Below are 18,529 nucleotides of genomic sequence, written 5' to 3' on the forward strand. Positions count from 1 at the left end.
AGACATGGAAACACCAAGCAGGACCAGCAGTGCTCCCACTGCTCAACGAGGAGCCCCAGCAGCACATACCTGGGGCAGCATTGGTGGCTCCATGTCAAGGCAGGGCTGTATTCCTGCACGGCGCTGTGATGGATGCATGCTGCAGGGCAGGTTTCAGGGCACTGATTAATAGAGCAACCCCTATAAACCCCCAGCCCATGTTGGCACGCAGGTGCGCCCGTTGCTTTTGTTTAAACAAGCAACAAAAAGCAAAGGCATATCCAGAGTTCTTCCTGCTTTTTGTACCACCTAACCCTGCCCGGACAGCACCTGCTGAGGGCACTCAATGCAAACAGGGATCTTCCATTCTTAGCACTGAGTATTTCCAACACGACGACAGCAGCCGACAACGTTGAGGCTCCATAAAGCAAACGCAAGGTTCTAATTCATGCACGGAGCAAACGGATCATTGCTCCTGTAATAAACTGCTCAGAGTGGGTAGGATTTATCAGCAAGAGGGTTGCCCTTTGCCCATTTTGATTTCATTTTGCCTTGTTTCGCGAGGTGCCGAGTCAACAAACGATTAAATAGGAGCAAATATTTCTCCACTGGAGTTTGATCAGGTTACCTAACGCCGTTACGAGATGGGATGTAATTGCTTCTGGAAACAAAGCTTGTTTTCTACCAGCGTCCTCAATGAGAGAAAATGAATGTTTACTCCTTCTTGAGTAAAAGAGGGGGCTGCAATGTGTGCTGTGTCACCAGCCGTCACTGTGAGCACAGAAGGAGGGAGGCTGCTGGTGAGAGCTGGGTATCCCCTCTCCTGGCTGGCAGTGGGGCAGGGGCTGCGCTCGGGATTGCCCGCAGCACATTGCCTGCTGAACTCGGGATATTAATTACACTCGGCAGGATGAGGAGCTGCTCCTGCTCGCCAATGCTGCCATCTATAGAGGCTGTGCAGCAATACAGAGCTCTGCTCACCCGACACAGCACCAGCAGCAAGCCCTGGTGGGATGTCCTGCAATGAGAGGAGCTCAGCACTGCATCCAGGGGCTGAAGGGCACTGGGAACCCCCCCAGGAGGAGCTGAGCTCTGTGCATTTGCAGCCACCTCCCTGTAATTGCAGCTGCCAGACACAGTAGATGCAGAGCAGCCCGTAAATATTGCAGCTCTTTTATTATTATTATTATTATTATTACTGTTTATTTGGAGCTGCCTTGTGAACAGAGCCACTGAATCCTCAGAGCATCTGCTCAGAGCAGGCAGCATCCCCTTAACACCACTGCACACTTGAGAACTTCTCCTCTTCTCTGTGGGAGCCCCTGGTAGAATTTAACTGATAGAGGCACCTCCCACAGCTCCGGCTAATGATCACAATACAAATGGCATTTGCATGCCATGTTATTCCTTTAGTGTAGGAGATGATCTGCACAATCATATCCATTCATCCCCTACAGCTTGTTTTCAATCCATCTGACACAGATCCCCAGTCCAGGTAACACCCAGCAGTGGTGCAGGTGGGGCTGCAGAGCCCCATCCCTGCCTGCCCTCATGGTGGCAATGGGTAAAAGATCAATAAATAGGAAAGATTTGGGGCAGACTGTGGGGTTTTAGGGCCAGTTTTAAGGGGCAATGCCACCCTGTGCCCCACTGATTGATCAGATCCTCATGTAGCCTAAAAGCTTATGGGAAAGGGGTGGCTCTGGGTATAACAAGTTCAAAACAGCCCCAGTTTCACTCATTGAAGCTTTTCACATCTCTGCTGCCCTGGTGTGTAACGACAGCAAGCAATAATGTTTGAGCAATGGAAGTCCAAGTGACACGAAATCAATGCCCTGATATTGGAATTCCGGAAGACTTTGTTAAATGTTTTGTTTCTTATTGTTTGCTCACTGCAAATCCAGACAGCCTCAGCAGAGCCAAAGGAGCTCATGAATTAAAAGCTCCCGGCAGCAGTTTGATAATAGCATTAACACTGTAAAACACACCATTGGGTCAGCCACATCAGCGTTACGGCACTGGGGAGAGGAGCAGAAAACCAGGCTGCTTCCTGGAACCAGATAGAGGGAAAGATCCCCTCCTCTTAAAGGGAGATGTGAACCTTCCCCCGCTGGGAGCAGCAATGGGAGGATCTGAGCTGCTGTCTATGGGTCCATCCCTGTGCCTGTCGGACCATGGGGTTGCATGGACAGGATGGATCCCAACTGCTCTGCTTCCCAGCAGCTCTCTCCTGTTGTATTCGCTTCACAGAAGGGATATGAGGACCCCAGGGATGTGGGTTGCTGCCATCCCTGCATCCTTTTGCCCTTCAAGTGACATTTTGGGAGACCTGGGAGCTATGAAATCCCAGGAGCTCCATCCATTACCGCCCCGACCAGCTCTGCAGAGATTTACGATGGGTTTTACCACCCGTGGGAGCTGCAGTGTCACATCTCCATCCCTAACTCATCCCCAGGCTGAGATTTACAGCCCTGTACCATCAGTCAGTGCTGCCAGTGTGGGATTGGGCAGCAGGGAAAGGTCAACCAGTCCCACCCAGCCCCCATAGGGACCCCCAGCCTCCAGGAGCCCTACGGCCAGCACTGCCCCACACTGGGTCAGCTCCATGGAGATGGATATCCCATATGGGATGGTTCCCATGTACCTCTGAGTATGGACTGTTCTCATGGTGCCTGTGTGCTCCCCAGTGTTCCCCCAGTCCTCCCCAGTGCTTCCCAATGCTCTCCCAGTGCTCCCCAGTGCTTTTTCCTCAGCCTCTCACCCCACACAACCCCATCGTGGCACACACTGTCCCACTATGCCCACCCTGTGCTGCTGGAGGACACACGGTTCCATCCATGCCCCAGACAGCTCGGCGTGCTGTGAGCTCGGTGCCGTCTGGCTCCCAGTGCATGTGAATAATGCATGGTGCTGCTCTGCCCGCAGCCCCACTGTGTGTCTCAGTGCTGATGCAGAAGGACAGACATCACTTCCAAATGGGTGATTCAGAAGGAAGCACTCCTGACTCCCTCCCTGCTCTGTTCACCAGCTCCAAAGCTCCAGCTCTGCAGGCCCCAGTACATCCCAGTATGGAGGGTGGGTGCAGTGGGGCATAGGGCTGGGGCTGCTTTTGTTGCCACGTGGCAGCGAGGAGCTGCTGGAGAAGGATTGGCTTGCCAATGTTGTCCTTATAATGCACGTGGGAATATATTAGCTCGGAGCCTGGGTTACGAGGAGAGCTAATTAGTTAATCCATGTAAAGTGCTGTAAGGCTCTCAGACAGAGGAAGAGCAGCTGACGGTGGTGGGGCTCAGGAGGAGCTGTGCTGATGCAAAGTGAATTTCAGACACGAAATCATTACCGTGCAGTGTGGGATTACAGAGAGGGTTCATCAGAAGGGAAACTTCAGCTCTGAGTGTGTCCCTGTGAATGAACATCACCTGCTGAGAGCAGCTCTGTGATCCCCAGCACTGCAGGGAGCTCAGCACGGGCTGCTGCTGCCACCTACGGAGAGAGGGGCCTATGGAGAGTCCTATTGGGTCCTATAGAGCGAGTCCTATGGCATGAGTCCTATGGTGTGAGTCCTATAGGGAGTGAGTCCTATGGGAAGAGTCCTGTAGTGTGAGTCCTATGGTGTGAGCCCTAGGGAGAGAGTCTTATAGAGAGGAAGTCGTAAGAAGATCCTATAGAGTCCTGCAGAGTCCTATAGAAAGAGAATCCTATGGAGTGAGTTGTATAGAGAGCAAGTCCTATGCAGTGAGAGTCCTATAGAATGAGTCCTATAGAAAGTGAGTCCTATAGAGAGAGTCCAGTGCAGAGCAGGACCTATAGAGAGTGAGTCCTATAGAGTCCCATAGAGAGAGAATCCTATAGAGTGACTTGTAGGGAATGAGAGTTTTATAGACAGTAAGTCCTATAGAGAGTCCTGTGGAGAGCAGGACCTATAGGGGGTCCTATAGAGAGTCCTACAGAGAGTCTTATGGTCGGGAGTCCCATGGAGAGAGAATCCTATATAGAGTTCTATAGAGTGAGTCCAATAGAGAGCATAGAGGGTGGATGCTATAGAGTCCTGTGGAGTGGGGATGGGATGGGATAGGATGGGATGGGATGGGATGGGATGGGATGGGATGGGGTGGGATGAGGATGGGATGGGATGGGATGGGATGGGATGGGATGGGATGGGATGGGATGGGATGAGGATGGGATGGGATGGGATGGGATGGTGTGGGATGAGGATGGGATGGTGTTGAATGGAGGGCAGGCCCAGGGATGGATCCCCCACTGCACCACACTGCAAAGTGCCACCTGCCCAGATCCGATTGCTCACGGTGCAGATTGCCTCTTGACATTAATTACGACGTAAACGTGTGGATTAGCAGTGCCAGGTGAAGAGAGGCACAGCACACTTCACAGGGAGCAGCTCCGCCGTTCTATAAGTTGCCATAGAGATCTTCTTTTTTTTTTTTCTCCTGGAGAAAAAAATAAGGTGATAATAAAGCAAAACAAAGCAGTGACATCCTCACATCCTCCCATCCCACCCTCTGCTGGGGCTGTAGGCACAGTGACCTCGGTGGCACAGTGCACATGGGGAGCGTGGGGCTCCCTTTGGTGCTCCAACCCCTGGGCCACTCGAGGAGGAGTTCAGTTTTTGTTGTCTGGATCTCTGCTACAGAATGGTTAAGAAGAAAGAAAGAAAATGAGAAAGAATGGAAGAAAAAAAACTCCTTTTTCACTTGAGATTAAAGATGCATGAGCAGAATGGAGCGGGGCCGTGAGCCGCAGAGGCTTTGAAGGTGAGCAGAGAGCTCACAAATAAATCAATCCACTGCCTCAGATCTGGGGCCAGGAGCAAAGCAGCATCAGCCTTAAAGCCCAGGGCAAGCAGGGGGGGCACAGCCCCTGGGCTGCTGTGGGGTCTGCCTGGAGCTGGGACCAGGGGAGGTGTGGGGCAGGGTGGTGTGGGGTGGGATGTTGTGGGGCAGGGTGGTTTGGGGCAGGGTGATGTGGGCTCTGCCCCCAACCCACACCAATGGGGCTGTGCTGTCCCTGCACTCAGTGCCCCAACACAGCCCCTGATTGACACCGCTCTGTGTTCTGCATTGCGCCTCAAAGGAAGCAGAATGCTCTTCAGCCTCTGCTAATAGCACCAGGCACTGCCCCAGCTTCTCCCTAATGGCAGCCGAGGAGCAATATCTGTACCATAATAGCTGAGAAACAAATTCCTCCTCGCCCCCAGAGAGGGCTGATTATCTCATGGAGAGCTGCATTAGCAAATCTCTATGACACGGAGTGACGCTGATGCCTGGGAGCACAGTGCTGTCACCCAATGGGCACATCTCCTCACCCACAGCTTTCCCACCACTCTTAGGTCCCTCTGTCCCCATCAATCTGCCCCAGAGCTGAGATGTCCTATAGGGATCTATGGGCTCCATAGGTGCTGTGCAATGGTTAACAACCACAGTCAGTGACAGCAATGCCTCCTGGCCCTACAAACCAACATGAGCTCATGGCCTCCTCCTGCAGTCCCTATGAGTGAAGGAGATGGGATGGAGGGAACAAATGGAGTTCCCCGGAATGGATGTACATTTCCATTACGTTTATGTGCTGAGTAATTGGCAGTAATGCGGGAGATACGGGCGCTGTTGCTGCGGACCAGGCTGCACTGGAGATGGATTATCCCCATCCGTCATTATCCGGTCGTCCCCACGGCTGCTCCGATTGTAGAACATGATTTTAATAACCCCAGGAGGCAGGAATCATTTTTCTTTTGTCACTTAACAACTTGGTACCAATGAATACAAAGGGGGATTCATTTCTGGAGGAGGAAGTGGAGCACCAGCGATGCTCTCCTCTGTATCCCCATAGCTTCCATGAACCACAGCCCCAGCAGCAGCACCCCCATCCCTATAGCATCCATGGGGCACAATGGGGACTGCAGGCAGCTCGTGCAGGTGTGGACGTCAGCCGTGGAAAAAGCCAGCAGTGGGAGACTGGCAAATCAAATTACAAGGCAGCTAATGAAAGTAATGGGGAATGAAGTGCTGCTGGAGGCGGCGTGGTCGGTTCCCATTTCCACGTGTCACTGCGTTTCAATTGGGGATGTTTATAGCCCCGCAGAAGCGGTGGTTAATTGCTCTTTGTGATGAGCTGAGGCGTAGCGGAGACTCCACAGGGCCGGGTGCTGCAGGCACTGCTCCCAATGCTGGGTTGCTCAGTGCTGGGTGCTCAGCAACAGGGCGCCTGTTTGTCTGCAGCCACCACCTGGGTGCACGACCTCGATATGCAGGCGGTGCTCATGGGGTGAGGATGCATAAGGTGCAAGTGGGTCCTGCCCCAAAGGGTGTCCCTGGGGGGATCTTTGGAGCAATGGGGTAGGGAGCAATGGGGCAGGACTTTGTGCACAGCTGGGCTTCATAGGGGAAAAGGATGGGGATGGAGATGGGAATGCAGGTGGGGAGAGGAGGGCTGGGCCAGGCGGAGGGCCTGGCTGCTGGGTGTCACAGCAAGAAGCAGCTCAGACCCCTCCGTATCCCTTTGGCATCTCATAGATTATGGAAGAAGGATGGCAGTGGGGATGGCCTGAGGATGGGGCAGTGCCTATCCTGTGGGCACAGAGTGCAGAGGCACCATAGGAGCGGTGCTGCTGCCCCATGTGCTGCCCTGGAGGGTGCCAGGATACCCAGTCACAGCAGGGGCACTTCTGCCCCCACCCCATGCATGGACACATTGGGAACACCCAGATCTGACCCCCTGATGCCTCCTGGTGCCCCCACACCACCCCATCCCACAGACAGCCCTGTGGGTGTATGGATGTGACTCAGTGCCAGACAGGAACTGAGAGCAGCATCACGGGGCCATTAGCTCCACATACACCCCATGGAGAAGTGTCCATGGATCCGACCCATGGGTGGGGGCATCCATGTACCCAGAGGTGGGTGTGCAGCCCATGGCTGTGTGTCCCCCCCTGCATGTCCCCATCCCCATCTCTGCACAGCGCAGCTCCCAGTGCTGTTATTATTGTTGTTGTTGTTGTTGTTGTCCAACCTCAGCGCTCACAGCTTTCGCCATCCCTCACTGTTCCCACGGAGATGCCCGCGTTGCCATGGTTACCACACCGCCATCCCAGCTGTAAACATCCCGCATAGAGCTCAGCTCAGTGCTGGAACCAGGGGTTGCTACACACAAGGAAAGTGTCGCAAGGGCAGCTATGGGAAATAGCCCCAGTGGGGCACAGCACCCGTGGGACCACAGCACCCCAAGGCCCAGCCATTGGGGCACCCAGATGGGTTTCTCTCTCTAGATGTGTGAGCTCTGGATCCACAGTCCTGCTTGGAAGGCAGAGCTGTGAGCAGGACCTGCAGCAGGAAGGTGTCACTGAGGTGGGATGGGGAGGTTTGGGGCTGGGGCTGAGGGGAGCGATGCTGAGAGCAGTCAGTCCCAGCCCCATGGTGGGTGATGCTGGGGGACATGGGCGATGCTGGAGGCTCATGTCCTGTACCCAGAGCCCCTTTGGGGGAACAGCTCTGTAGGGATCTCATTCCCACAGCCCCATCCTGGCAGCCTCATCCCCACAGTTGGTTGCAGACGGGGTTGCATGAGCACCAAACACAGCATGTGCTGCAGGTCCCGTAGTAAACAGTTTGCACAACTGGCACCGTTGCGAAGGCCGTGGGTGCGTGGCGGGTTGGGCAATGCCTTGTTGACCCGTGGGACGTGGATTTCCCCGGGGAACAGACAGCACTGAGCAGGACTGGCATTGCCCTGCAGTGGGGCATCGCCCAGGGCCAGGAGCTGCTGACAACTCTGGCCTCAGCACCAGGCCTGTGGGCAGCATGGGGAGGGCAGCCCCTGTCCCCATGCCATGTTCCTATACCATGTCCCCCCTGCTGTGTCCCTATGTCCTCCTGCTGTATTGCCATGCCCCCACATCATGTCCCCATGTCCCCCTACCGTGTCTCTTCACTGTGACCCCCCGTGCAATCCCACTGGTGGGGCCCCATCCTGTAGTGAGGGAGAGGAATGGGGCTGGGTGCTGCTCCCCCCGGGATGCGTGCGTGCCATTCTCCTTCCTGCGGTGCAAGGCAGCCCAGCCTGCAGGGAAGTGTTTTGCAATCATCTCCTTCAGAGAGCAGCAATTAACGGCACTGGTTTTGAGGAACTAACGGTGAGAGCAGCATGCTGGCGAGCAGGCAGAGCACAGAAAGCCATCGGGAGATGGAGAGCAGCACCGGGAGCGGGTAGTGACAACGTGGGACACAGAAGGTGCAGGGCAGAGGTAGGGATTGGGCATAGGGTGCACCTTGTCTGCATATGGCTCTGCTGTCCCTGAGCGTTGGGGTGTGCGGGTGCCATATGGGGAGGATGATGTTCTCCCCCTTGTGCTGGGTGCTGAGTGCTGGGTGCCAGCACAGGGCAGGAGCCCGGCACCAGGAGGATGTGCTGGGATGGTGTGAGGAGAAGGGGAGAGCTGGCATCGGGTCCAGCCGTGGATACAGAGGAGCACCGGCAGATCCTCCAGGCCCTGCAGAGCTGCCGGCCCTGCTGCAGTGCCCTCATTCATCTGTTTCCTTCTGCCAGCTTATCTCTGCGGCACAACCTCGGCTCCCCCCTCACTCTGACCACAAATCTCTCCAGCAGCAGCCGACCATCCTGCGATACGATCAGCCACGGCGCAGCGGGGCACGGGGCTCTCGTGCCACAGAACTGGGCAGTGCGGTGCCAGTGAGCACAGTGTGCAGGGGGGGAGGTTGTTCTCCATCAACGCCCGGCTGAGCCCTGACCCTGAGCCCCTTCTCCATTCACTGCCCCCCACTCCAGGTGATGCCCGAAGCACAGAGCAGAGCATGGCCAGGCGTGGTGCTGGAACCCCCCTGCTGCTGTGGCTCTCCCTGCTGCTGCTCCTCAGCCTGAGCGGTGAGTGGGGATCCGTCCCAGGATGGGGCCATGCAGCTCTGCCCAACGCTCAGCTCTTCCCCTCCCGTGGGGCCCCATGCAGGAAAGAGGCCCCTCCATCCTGGATGCTACAGGGCTGACACGTTTCCTCGCCTGCAGGGACCCAGCAGAGGGGAGCAGAGCTGGACTGTGCCTCGGTGGCCGTGGACTCTCCGGTGGTGCCAATGGGGTCAGCCATCACCGCATCGTGTACCATCCGCAGGGAGCACTGCCGGGGGCTGGAGGATGGGCAGCCACGCATCTCCTGGCTGCTGGACAATGAGCCGATGGCTGGGAGGCAGCGCCGTGGTGTGGGGGGCACCGAGGTGTCTGAGTTGAGAGTGCCTCAGCTCAACCACCCACAGGCCAAGCTGTGGTGCTGCGTGGAGTGGAACGGCACCAAGCAGCGGGTCGGCATGGCTGAGATCCGAGCAGGCTGTAAGTGCACGGCTGTGCAGAGTGCCCATCTGCTCTGCAGCGATGCAGCACAGCGGTTGGTGGTTGTAGGGCTGCTTTGGGGCTATCCCATCCGGGGTGTTTTGCTCAGCTCCTCTCCTGGCTGCTCTCCCCAGACCCTCCCGGCAAGCCCTCCAACCTCAGCTGCCTGCTGGACCTTGGTGACTATGGGCTGACGTGCCGCTGGCAGCAAGGAGCTGACGGCCACCTCCCCACCAACGTCATGCTCAAGTGTGCCATGTAAGCCACATCCCAGCCATTTCCCCTACAACCATCCTCATACGGGCATCAGATGGGCCCAAGCCCACCCCATCCTCACTGCAGGAGCAGATCCCCAGCGGTGACATGCTGCACCCCACAAAACGGACGCAGTCAGTGCACGGTGCCGCGGCGGCTGCTGCAGCTGTACCGCCCCATGGAGCTCTGGGTGACAGCCAGCAACGTGCTGGGCACAGCCGAGTCAGAGCGGCTCCGCATCGACCCCATGGATGTGGGTGAGTGACAGAGATCAGGGATGGGGAAGCTAATTAGCAGCGAAAGAAGGACATTAGAGAGCCATTAAAGCATGCCGGGCTCGCAGGTCATATTTTGCCATGATGAATGGCTTCAGGAGATGAATAGGTGCCATGGGCATGCTGCAGAGCTGCGCCGTGCGTGCCCGAGGGTTATGAGGCAGCAGTTGACCCGCTGCACTCCACAACTCTCTCCAGCAATTGATTACCCATTTATTCAGGAGGTCTATGAATAATAAATCCAGCTCCCATCAACTATTTATTGGAGGAACCTTCCCGAGCAGCATGAAGCTGTGCTGGGCATGGGTTGCTCAGAGCACAGAGCTCTGCATCCCTGCAGCTCGTTGCACTCCGACTCCTGTTCCTCCCATGTACTCTTGTCCTGTGGCTCTCCCCGCAGCCAAGCTGGACCCCCCCACCCTGCAGAGCGTCCACTCTGTGCCTCCCCAGACCAACTGTGTCACCCTGACCTGGGCCCTGGCCCCACGCAGTGCACACATGGAGCTGTGCTGTGAGCTGCGTTACCGCGCTGCCGTGGACCCCTCCTGGGATGTGGTGAGTGCTGACGGGGGCAGAGCCCATCCCCCACCTCTGCTCCAGGTTCCCTGCCCTGGTTCCTGTACCCTGGGGCTGTGCTACGGGCCCAGACACTGAGCACAGCTGGGGCAGCCCCCACTTTGTGTGCCCTGGTGGGGAAAGATGACAACGGGACGCACACGGTGACTCAAAGGGGATGGTCGTGGGGATGGCAGTGTCCTCTTTGGTGCTCCAACACCCGGCACTGACCCCACTCTGGTTGCTCCCAGGTCACAGGCATTGCAGGCCATGCAGGCACTGTGCAGCACTGTAAGTTCCTCTTCGGGATGCTGTACCACTTCCAGATGCGGTGCCGGCGGGACTCAGCACGGGGCTACTGGAGTGAGTGGAGCTTGGGCAGGAACTACACTACCCATGAGAAAGGTCCGTGGGGGGCTCCAGGGATCCTGCCCACCCCTGGGCATTGTGGCCATGGCACAGTGCTGCTCTGCTCTCATCCCCCTTGTCCCCCCTCACAGCCCCTGAAGGGAAGCTGGACGCATGGTGGAGCACCCAGCAAGCCATGGGCAGGATGGAGGTGCAGCTGAGGTGGAAGGTGAGAGCAGGCAGGCAGAGCTAGGCATGGCACAGCACCATTATGGAACTGAGCATCTCTGGCATGTTCTGTGCCCTGTGTCCAGGCCCCACGGCCACAGGAGGCAAATGGGCGTGTGCTGGGGTACCGGGTAACCCTGGGGTCCAGAAGGAGAGGCAAGGAGCCACAAACTGTCTGTAACACCACCGACACCCAGTGCGACTTCACTGTGCCAGTGAGGACAGGAAGGGTCTATCTCTCAGCCTACAATGCTGCTGGAGAGTCATCAGCAACCGAGATCGTTCTACTGGAGAGGAAAGGTGAGGCAGCACCGAGCTCCCCATAAGGTACAGAGCTATGGCACAACTGTGGCTCTGGGAGCAGAGCTGGGATGCTCTCTGCCCTCACCCTGGCTGCTTATTCAGGTCAGGCCCTGGCTGGGCTCCGGGCTGTACCAGGGGGTGAGCACAGCCTCTGGGTGCACTGGGAGGCAGCACCGGTCCCAGTGGTTGCCTACGTGCTGGAGTGGCAGCAGGTGTCCTCAGAGCCCAGGCACTGCCGTGTGTGCTGGCAGTTGGAGCGCAATGGGACCACTACCACCACCCTCATCCAGGGTAAGCTGGGGGCTGCTGGGGGTCCCAGCCCTCCCAGTGGGCTCTGCAGGGCTGTCTTGTGCCAGCATCCATCCGACACAAAGCCTGCACTGAGCCCACTCCTCACACTCCCACTTTGCTCTGGATCCTGACGCCGCTCACAGCACAGGGCAGTGGGGCTGTCAGCAGTCAGAGCCCCTAGACCTGCTGCCCCCCTCTGCTCTCTGTTGCAGACAGCATCGAGCCCTTCCAACAGTACAACATCTCGGTGTACGCCCTCTACAAGGATGTCGTTGGGACCCCTGCCCACGTAGCAGCCTACTCCAAGCAGAAGGGTGTGTGTCCTTCTAGTTCTTTGGGGTCCCGGAGGGCTCACCAACCCCACCACCCTTGCATGCATGTGCCCATAATTTAGGGGCTGTGCAGAAGGGCTCAGCTCTGTACTGTGCCCAGCCTCATGTTTTGCTCCATTTCAGCACCATCCCATGCCCCAAAACTCCACCTGAAAAGCATCGGCAAGTCCCAGGCTGAGCTCAGCTGGGAGCCAGTGGCAGTGGAGCTGCAGAATGGCTTCATCACCCACTATACTGTCTTCTGGGCCAACAGCACTGCAGAGGTGTCCAGTGAGTCCTAGCCCAGCTCCCTGCCCTGCCTGGTTGCTATGGGGGATGCCAGCAGCCCCTGTCCCAGCCAGACCTGGAGGTGCATGAGGCTTTGCTGTTGGGGCTCTGGGCAGCCTGGCATGAGGTGCCCATGACCGTGGCTAAGCAGCAGAGCCACCCCAGCCTTTCCACCAGCTCCTGTGTCTCTCCAGGTGCCGTTGTGAATTCCTCCCTCAGCTCCTTCACCATCCATGGCCTGAAGCCATCTACTCTCTACAAAGTGCACATCATGGCCTCTACAGCTGGTGGAAGCACCAATGGCACCAGCCTGACGCTGGTGACCACCGTGCTAGGTGAGGCCGTACTGGTGGGGATGGGACCACGTGGCAGAGGTGCCACCAGTGTCCCCACATCTACAAAGGACACTTGTACACTCCTTGCCGTGACCCTGTCCCCTGTCTGCTTTCCAGATGACATGGAAATCCAGTTCCTCTTCCTGACGCTGGGGCTGGTCTTTGTCCTGCTCATCATCCTGTTGATCTGCTTCCAGAAGAACGGGAGGTGAACACTGGGAACTACACCATGAGGCTGGGACCCACCTCTGCCCTGTGCTGGGCACCCCCAGCCCCAGTGCTGGCCCTTATGAGGCTGGAGGAAGCAGGGAGGGCACACCTCCTTCCTGAGGTTCCCCTGACCCCTTTCTGTCACCCCCAGGGTGAAGAAGCAGTTCTGGCCCAACGTCCCCGACCCAGCCAACAGCAGCCTGGGCACGTGGGTGCCAGCAGAGCAGGAACCCCTGCAGACCCCCGGTGTGAAGGAGCCCGGCCTGACGACCATCTCCACTGTCACAGTGCTCGATAAGGCAGTGGGAAAGCAGGCCCCCACGCAGGGCAAGGAGCCCCCAGCCGAGCCCCCTGCCCCAGCCCAGCCCTACATGCAGCAGCACAGGCCCAGCACACTTCAGGCCAATGCAGGACTGGGGGCAGAGCCCGTGCAGTACGTGCAGGTGGTTGGGGGCAGCTCCCAGGGCCCGCAGCACGTCGCCCCTTGCCTCTACCTGCGCTCCAGCTCCACGCAGCCCCTGCTTTCGGATCCCAGCCCCGAACCTTATGAGAACTTCTGGTTCCGGGGGGGGGGCCCGAGCTGTGCCCGGGGGAGCCTGGAGGAGCCGCTCCTCGACTTCCCACTGCTGCGGGGGCTGCAGGTGAGCGGGGCCGAGGAGCTCCACGACTTCCAGCCCTGCTGAGCCCCGCAATGAACCAAACCCGCTCCCCTGCACCAAGCCGGGCCTGGAGCCCCACTATGGGGATGGAACCCCATAGGGACCCTTTGCTGTCCCCCTCCCACCCTGCGGCGGCTGCTGGCCTCCATTGCCCCTGCTCTGCCCCAGCAATAAACACGGAGGTTCTCGGTTCTCTGCTCGCACTTCTTGTGGCGATGGGGGGAAGGTGGGGGTAACGGGGGGGGGGAACCGTGGGGTCTGAAGGCACCGAGGAAAAGGAAGCGGCGCCATCCACTCATAGATTCACGCCCCAATCGATGCGCTCGGCAATCGCTCGGCGGCACAGCCTGGGTCAACATGGCGGCGCCCAGAGGCGAGGGGCTGTGAGGCGATGCTGGCGTTGGGACACGGCTTGGCGGGGGTCGCCCGCGGGGCCCTCACGGCAATGAGGGTCGGCCGAGGGACGGCTGGGGCTGGTGAGAGGCGGAGGGAGCGAGGAGGAGGAGGAGGGAAGGAGCTGGGTGTGCAGCGATAGGAGAGGCCGGGCCTGCGGTGGGGTGGAGGTGCCGGGCTGGGCCTGGGGGGCTGTGAGGGGAGGGGGCGGAGAGGAGGAGGCAGACAGAAGGCCCAGGGGGGTCATTTGTGGTCTGAGTGCGCTGACTTGTTTTCTAGTGCAGACCGGGCAGCGTTGGAGCAATAACCTAGATAGGAAAGTGCAAACAATGTAGTAAACTAGATTGCTCAGTGAGAACAGTGCTGGTGGGTTGGTGGTTGATGACCTTACAGGGCTTTTCTGACCTCAGTGATTCTTATCAAATCCTTGTTTTCTTTCCATCCAGCCTGCAGCCCTTTTATTCAGACAGCAAGATGTTACGCCAGGCCTGTGAGAAGAAAGCTGAAAGGTATATTCACTCAATCCCTGTCATCTCAGCTTCGTCTCTTAAGTTCTCAGTTCTTCTTTGGAGCATTCAGTCTGTTTTCTTTGCAACATGTTTCCTCTGATCTAGTTGGCAGCCATGTTCAGAGCTCTGGCTTTGTACAGCTGTTCCTCAAACATGGATCTTTCCCTTGTAGACATCCCCAGCCATTTGGATGACCTCTCTCCAACAATGTTGAAGAAAGACTACGCCAATGTCCCAATAATAAATAGGTATGATACAGTGAAAGAATTATCAGTCTCTTTGGAGCTTTGTATTTTATATGCATGCAGCCAGTTTGTGGAGCCTGTCATCTGCTCATTAATTAATGTTCTGCGGTCACTGGTATGCACAACAGTTGGAAAGTTGTTTGAAAGTCAATCTGCAGAAGCAGCCACTGATTAGCAGTGTGTTAACTTTCCTAATGTAGGAGCATGAGTGCTGGTTGTCCACATCCGTGAACTTTGTTGTGCATAGAAAAAGAAATAATATTGGTGTAATGATCCAGGCCTGTCTTAGACTCATGTGCTAAAGAGAATATAATTGAACAACTCAAAATGCACGACTGCTTCCAAAACTTGGACCTCGAGTTTTGCATTTGCGTGCTTTGATTCTAGAGCTGCTCATGTGTGGTGCATGGAGAGCCCCCAGTGGCGTGAATGAGACTTTCATGGATCTTTGAAGAAGCAATTCTTAAAAGTCATTATTTTGTTCTTGGCTACTGAACTTGGTGGTTAGCCTTCAGCATCCATTTTGCATGCGGTGTTGGTTTGGAATTGGATCAGACTTCACTGTGACTTGAAATACTTCATGCTGTTCTTTTCCAGGGCAGCAAAACTAACTGATGTTTGTGTGATCTCAACCGTTATTTTTCTTAGGAATACTCAGATGGTTTATGTCTGAAAATTCTGAGGAGGGGAGGAGAATTGCTGCAAACTTGTAGAATAAGTTGAGGAAAATTAATGTGTTTTGAAAACCCATCTTTGTTTATGTTGTTATACTTGTTTCTAAGCTTATAGACTAATCTTCTTCCTCCTTGTAGTGTTGACGACGTAGTGAAAAGATTATTGTCACTGGAAATGGCAAACCAGGTTAGTTTCGTTGCACCTGTATAAAAACTAGATGGATTGGCAAACACATTCATGTAAGACTTACCTATATTGTTAAACGCCCTACATTTACTTTCTGTGTTGCTCAGTAACTGCAGCTATGGGGCTATTAAATACACAAAGGTAATAAGTCTTGCATGCTTTTAAAGTTTTAAAGGCCTCTTCAACACCCTTCCCTTGCAGCTTTGGGATGCCTGGACTCTTCCTTTGAACAAGGGTGGTTCTGTTTCCTGCTGAAATCTTTTTGTGCTCCCCCCCCTGCTGTGCTCTTTTTTCTTTTGCAGCACGTCTTACACCGTTTGTGGTGGACTTGGAGTAAAGCTACAAAGTCTTTATCTGGGCATTTGGGAAAGGATTTGGGATGGCTCAGACATACAGCGTTCATCAGAAAGTGATGAGTTCTTTTGTTATTCACAGAGGGAGAAAATGAAGATAAAGATACAGCAGCTGGTAGAGAAGGTCAGGAGGTCTCCCAGTGACGATGGCTCCTTTGAGGTGCAAAGTAAGTTAGAAGAAACAGAACCATATTGTTGGCAGATGATAGTTCACTTCGCTTTTATTCGGCTGTTCCCACCCCATTACTCCAAGTTTCCTGCAGCAACAAGGAGAATCTCTTTCAGGAGAGCAGCTGGTAGGCAGGTGGACCTGCTCAGGGTTTGGGAATGTGGCCAGGCAATGCTCACATCACTGACAGAGGGAGCAGTTCGAATACATTGTTAGAAGTGCCAAAGACATCCAAAAGGTGCCATGAAAACAGGTTGCTGCCTGCTGACAACAGGGACATTTTGTCTCAGATTATTTATCCATACAAAGGTCTTTACAGGGTGTGTTGGAAAGTCACTTAAGCCTTTATGGTACTATCATGTCATTACTCAATGTGATGTGAAACTGCCTCTTTTGTCAGTGTTTGCTCGTAAGGGAGTCTTTTATGGCTCTGCTTCATGTAGTTAGGGTAAGGCTCCTCTGAAATAGTCCGTGCTGCTGCAGCCCTTTTACAGTGATGTACATCCGTCAGTTTTGTTTCCATGGCTTCTGCACCTGCAGCATTCCATCTACGACTGAATGAACTGGGCATGAAAAGAAAAGCGAATGGCAGAACTTGAGCTGGAAGATCACTCTCTGAGTTAGGAAATTAATTCTTTTTCCTGGCCATATACATCTTTTTTTTTCCCCTGAAATCATAACTGCTCTCACACAGCTCCCTACATCTGTCCTTTACAGCTGCTATACTGACTGCCAAGATACGCACTTTTGAGGAACATCTTCAGAGGCATCCCAAGGTAACTATCAGTAATTTGAGCCCACACGTCTGAGACAGCAGCTGTTCAGATGGTTTCCTGAGCAGAGAACAAAAGGATTTTAATGCTGGAGATTATGGCTTTCCTGAGATGGTCTATAAAATAGCAGTAACTGTTCCTTGCTGTCAGTCTGGGAAACTGCTGGCTCAATTGCAGCTGCGTTTGCACCAACTGAAATGTGGAATGTGTTCTTTTTGGTTACTGAGTTGTTGGAGATGGCTGAGCAGATACCTTGGAGCAGAGCTCAGCTAAATCTACTGATAAGGTTCCATTGCTTTGCTGTCAGCACAACTAATGGGATTTTTTCAGCCATATTCTCCCTCTGTTCTGATGTAAAAATATTTAGTGGACAGGACTTTGTTAATGTCATAATGGCTGTTTCCCTATCTAAAACTACATGGGTTTGAAGCAGAAGTTCTACCAAATAGCAGATAACACATTTTGAACGTACTTGAGCCTATTTTTAGATGAATTGCTTGTAAAGTGGAGGGAGATTGCTTCCATGAGAGAGAGCCTTGGATGGCACGGACCAAGCTGTGCGTATTCTCTTCCAAGGAACAAATCAAACTGTCAAATAGAGCCGAGTCAGATTTAAAGTCTTTGTTATTTCTGGAACTATACATCTTAGGGAAGAGAGCTTTTAGCCAATAGACCTCCACTGCATTCCTTGCCACCAAGACACTGATGCTTGGAGAAAGCAATTTCACTGCAAAGTAAATTAAGTCTTCCTGAATCTTCTTGTAGTGACCTAATGTTCTTGCAATATCTGCGAAGAAAAATTGCTCTCAGATAATGTCCTTAACCCGATTGTGTCCTTTTAGCCATAATCTGTTCAGTTCTAAGTGATTTATTGGGCTGGAAGTGCAATCCATCTGCAGTCTGGTGAAACTTAAAGTCTTTTGCAGGATAAAAACAACCGTCGTCGCATGCTGATGGCCATGGATCGCCGGAATAAACTGCTTGCATATCTTCGCCGGGTCCGCTACGATATCTTTGAAAACACCTGCAAGCAACTGAACATCCAATACACACCACGACCTGCCTATTCCAGGAGGGTCACCAAGCGTTGGGTTGTTAAGAAGGCTTTCTGTGTCAAGGTATGGAGCGAGAGAGAGGAGAAGCTGTATGGCTGGAGCAGGAAAAGATCTTGTAGGGGATGCAGCTGAAACAGATAGGCTGACAGAAGCCGATAGATAGAAGTCCTTCAAATCGGTGTTTGAAATCTGAGGAGACAGTGGTGATGTAATGACTGTCGGGCTCAGCAAAGGCAGCGAAGCACACACTGAGGATGTGCTTAAGAAGCTCAAGTGGAGCTGCTGGTTTGCACCTAAATAACAGGCTGTTTGCAGCCCCCTATGGAGATGGGAAGGAGCTGTTCTCACTGAGGAGATGCCCTCTGTCCTCTGCTGCAGGAACTCGGGCCATGTGTTCCAGCAAGCAGTGGTGGTGGGATGGCCGTGCTGGGCAATGGACACCTTTATCCTTCCATTTCTCCTACATTCTTACCATCTTTATGCAGGTTTATCAGGAGGCGAAGAAGCTGAAAGCAGCAGAGAGGCTGAAAGAGAGAAGGAAGTTGCAAGAGAGAGACGGAGCTGCAAAGGAGAAGCAGGTTCAAAGCGAGGGGACATCCGTGTAGCAGCACATTGTGTCTGCGGTGCAACCAGCCAAAATAAAGAGCTCCAAAAAGCAAAAGGCCTCTTTGCTTCTATTGCATGCATGCTCCAAACAACGTGAGTGCACTGCAGCGCGGTGCAACGCCCGCCTGCTTTCTGATTGGCCGCGCCTCTACCGCCAAGACGGCTCCTTCTGATTGGTTG

At 54.6% G+C, this 18,529-nt stretch overlaps 2 protein-coding genes across 3 annotated transcripts; both read left to right on the forward strand.

The window, feature by feature from the left end:
• The first annotated feature begins 8,036 nt into the window (after positions 1-8,036).
• Positions 8,037-13,578, forward strand: CSF3R (colony stimulating factor 3 receptor). 2 transcript variants are annotated; one of them, XM_072355503.1, is made up of 15 exons: positions 8,037-8,233; positions 8,776-8,871; positions 9,010-9,327; positions 9,462-9,585; positions 9,670-9,839; positions 10,258-10,412; positions 10,664-10,817; positions 10,913-10,989; positions 11,075-11,288; positions 11,394-11,582; positions 11,795-11,896; positions 12,038-12,184; positions 12,376-12,516; positions 12,634-12,724; positions 12,878-13,578. In XM_072355503.1, exons 2-15 carry the CDS (start codon positions 8,802-8,804, stop codon positions 13,407-13,409), a joined length of 2,484 nt encoding a protein of 827 aa, XP_072211604.1. In that variant the 5' UTR covers positions 8,037-8,233; positions 8,776-8,801; the 3' UTR covers positions 13,410-13,578. The 2 variants fall into 2 exon arrangements, with proteins under 2 accessions (XP_072211604.1, XP_072211605.1); XM_072355504.1 differs by lacking the exon at positions 11,394-11,582.
• A 125-nt stretch (positions 13,579-13,703) lies between these two features.
• MRPS15 (mitochondrial ribosomal protein S15) lies at positions 13,704-18,398 on the forward strand. The gene is made up of 8 exons (XM_072355550.1): positions 13,704-13,861; positions 14,225-14,287; positions 14,460-14,535; positions 15,345-15,393; positions 15,829-15,913; positions 16,633-16,691; positions 17,615-17,806; positions 18,229-18,398. Exons 1-8 carry the CDS (start codon positions 13,777-13,779, stop codon positions 18,346-18,348), a joined length of 729 nt encoding a protein of 242 aa, XP_072211651.1. The 5' UTR covers positions 13,704-13,776; the 3' UTR covers positions 18,349-18,398.
• Positions 18,399-18,529: the final 131 nt, after the last annotated feature.

Source organism: Excalfactoria chinensis, chromosome 22, assembly GCF_039878825.1.
Source record: "Excalfactoria chinensis isolate bCotChi1 chromosome 22, bCotChi1.hap2, whole genome shotgun sequence".
In the NCBI taxonomy this organism is placed as follows: Eukaryota; Metazoa; Chordata; class Aves; order Galliformes; family Phasianidae; genus Excalfactoria; species Excalfactoria chinensis.

Excerpts from the sequence above, each read along its gene's own strand:
- CSF3R (XM_072355503.1), top strand. The coding sequence starts at position 8,802 with ATGGCCAGGCGTGGTGCTGGAACCCCCCTGCTGCTGTGGCTCTCCCTG. Across the intron at positions 11,289-11,393 it reads CGTTCTACTGGAGAGGAAAG|GTCAGGCCCTGGCTGGGCTC; the intron begins GTGAGGCAGCAC and ends CTGCTTATTCAG. Across the intron at positions 12,725-12,877 it reads TGCTTCCAGAAGAACGGGAG|GGTGAAGAAGCAGTTCTGGC; the intron begins GTGAACACTGGG and ends TGTCACCCCCAG.
- MRPS15 (XM_072355550.1), top strand. The coding sequence starts at position 13,777 with ATGCTGGCGTTGGGACACGGCTTGGCGGGGGTCGCCCGCGGGGCCCTC. Across the intron at positions 15,394-15,828 it reads CACTGGAAATGGCAAACCAG|AGGGAGAAAATGAAGATAAA; the intron begins GTTAGTTTCGTT and ends TGTTATTCACAG. Across the intron at positions 17,807-18,228 it reads AGAAGGCTTTCTGTGTCAAG|GTTTATCAGGAGGCGAAGAA; the intron begins GTATGGAGCGAG and ends ATCTTTATGCAG.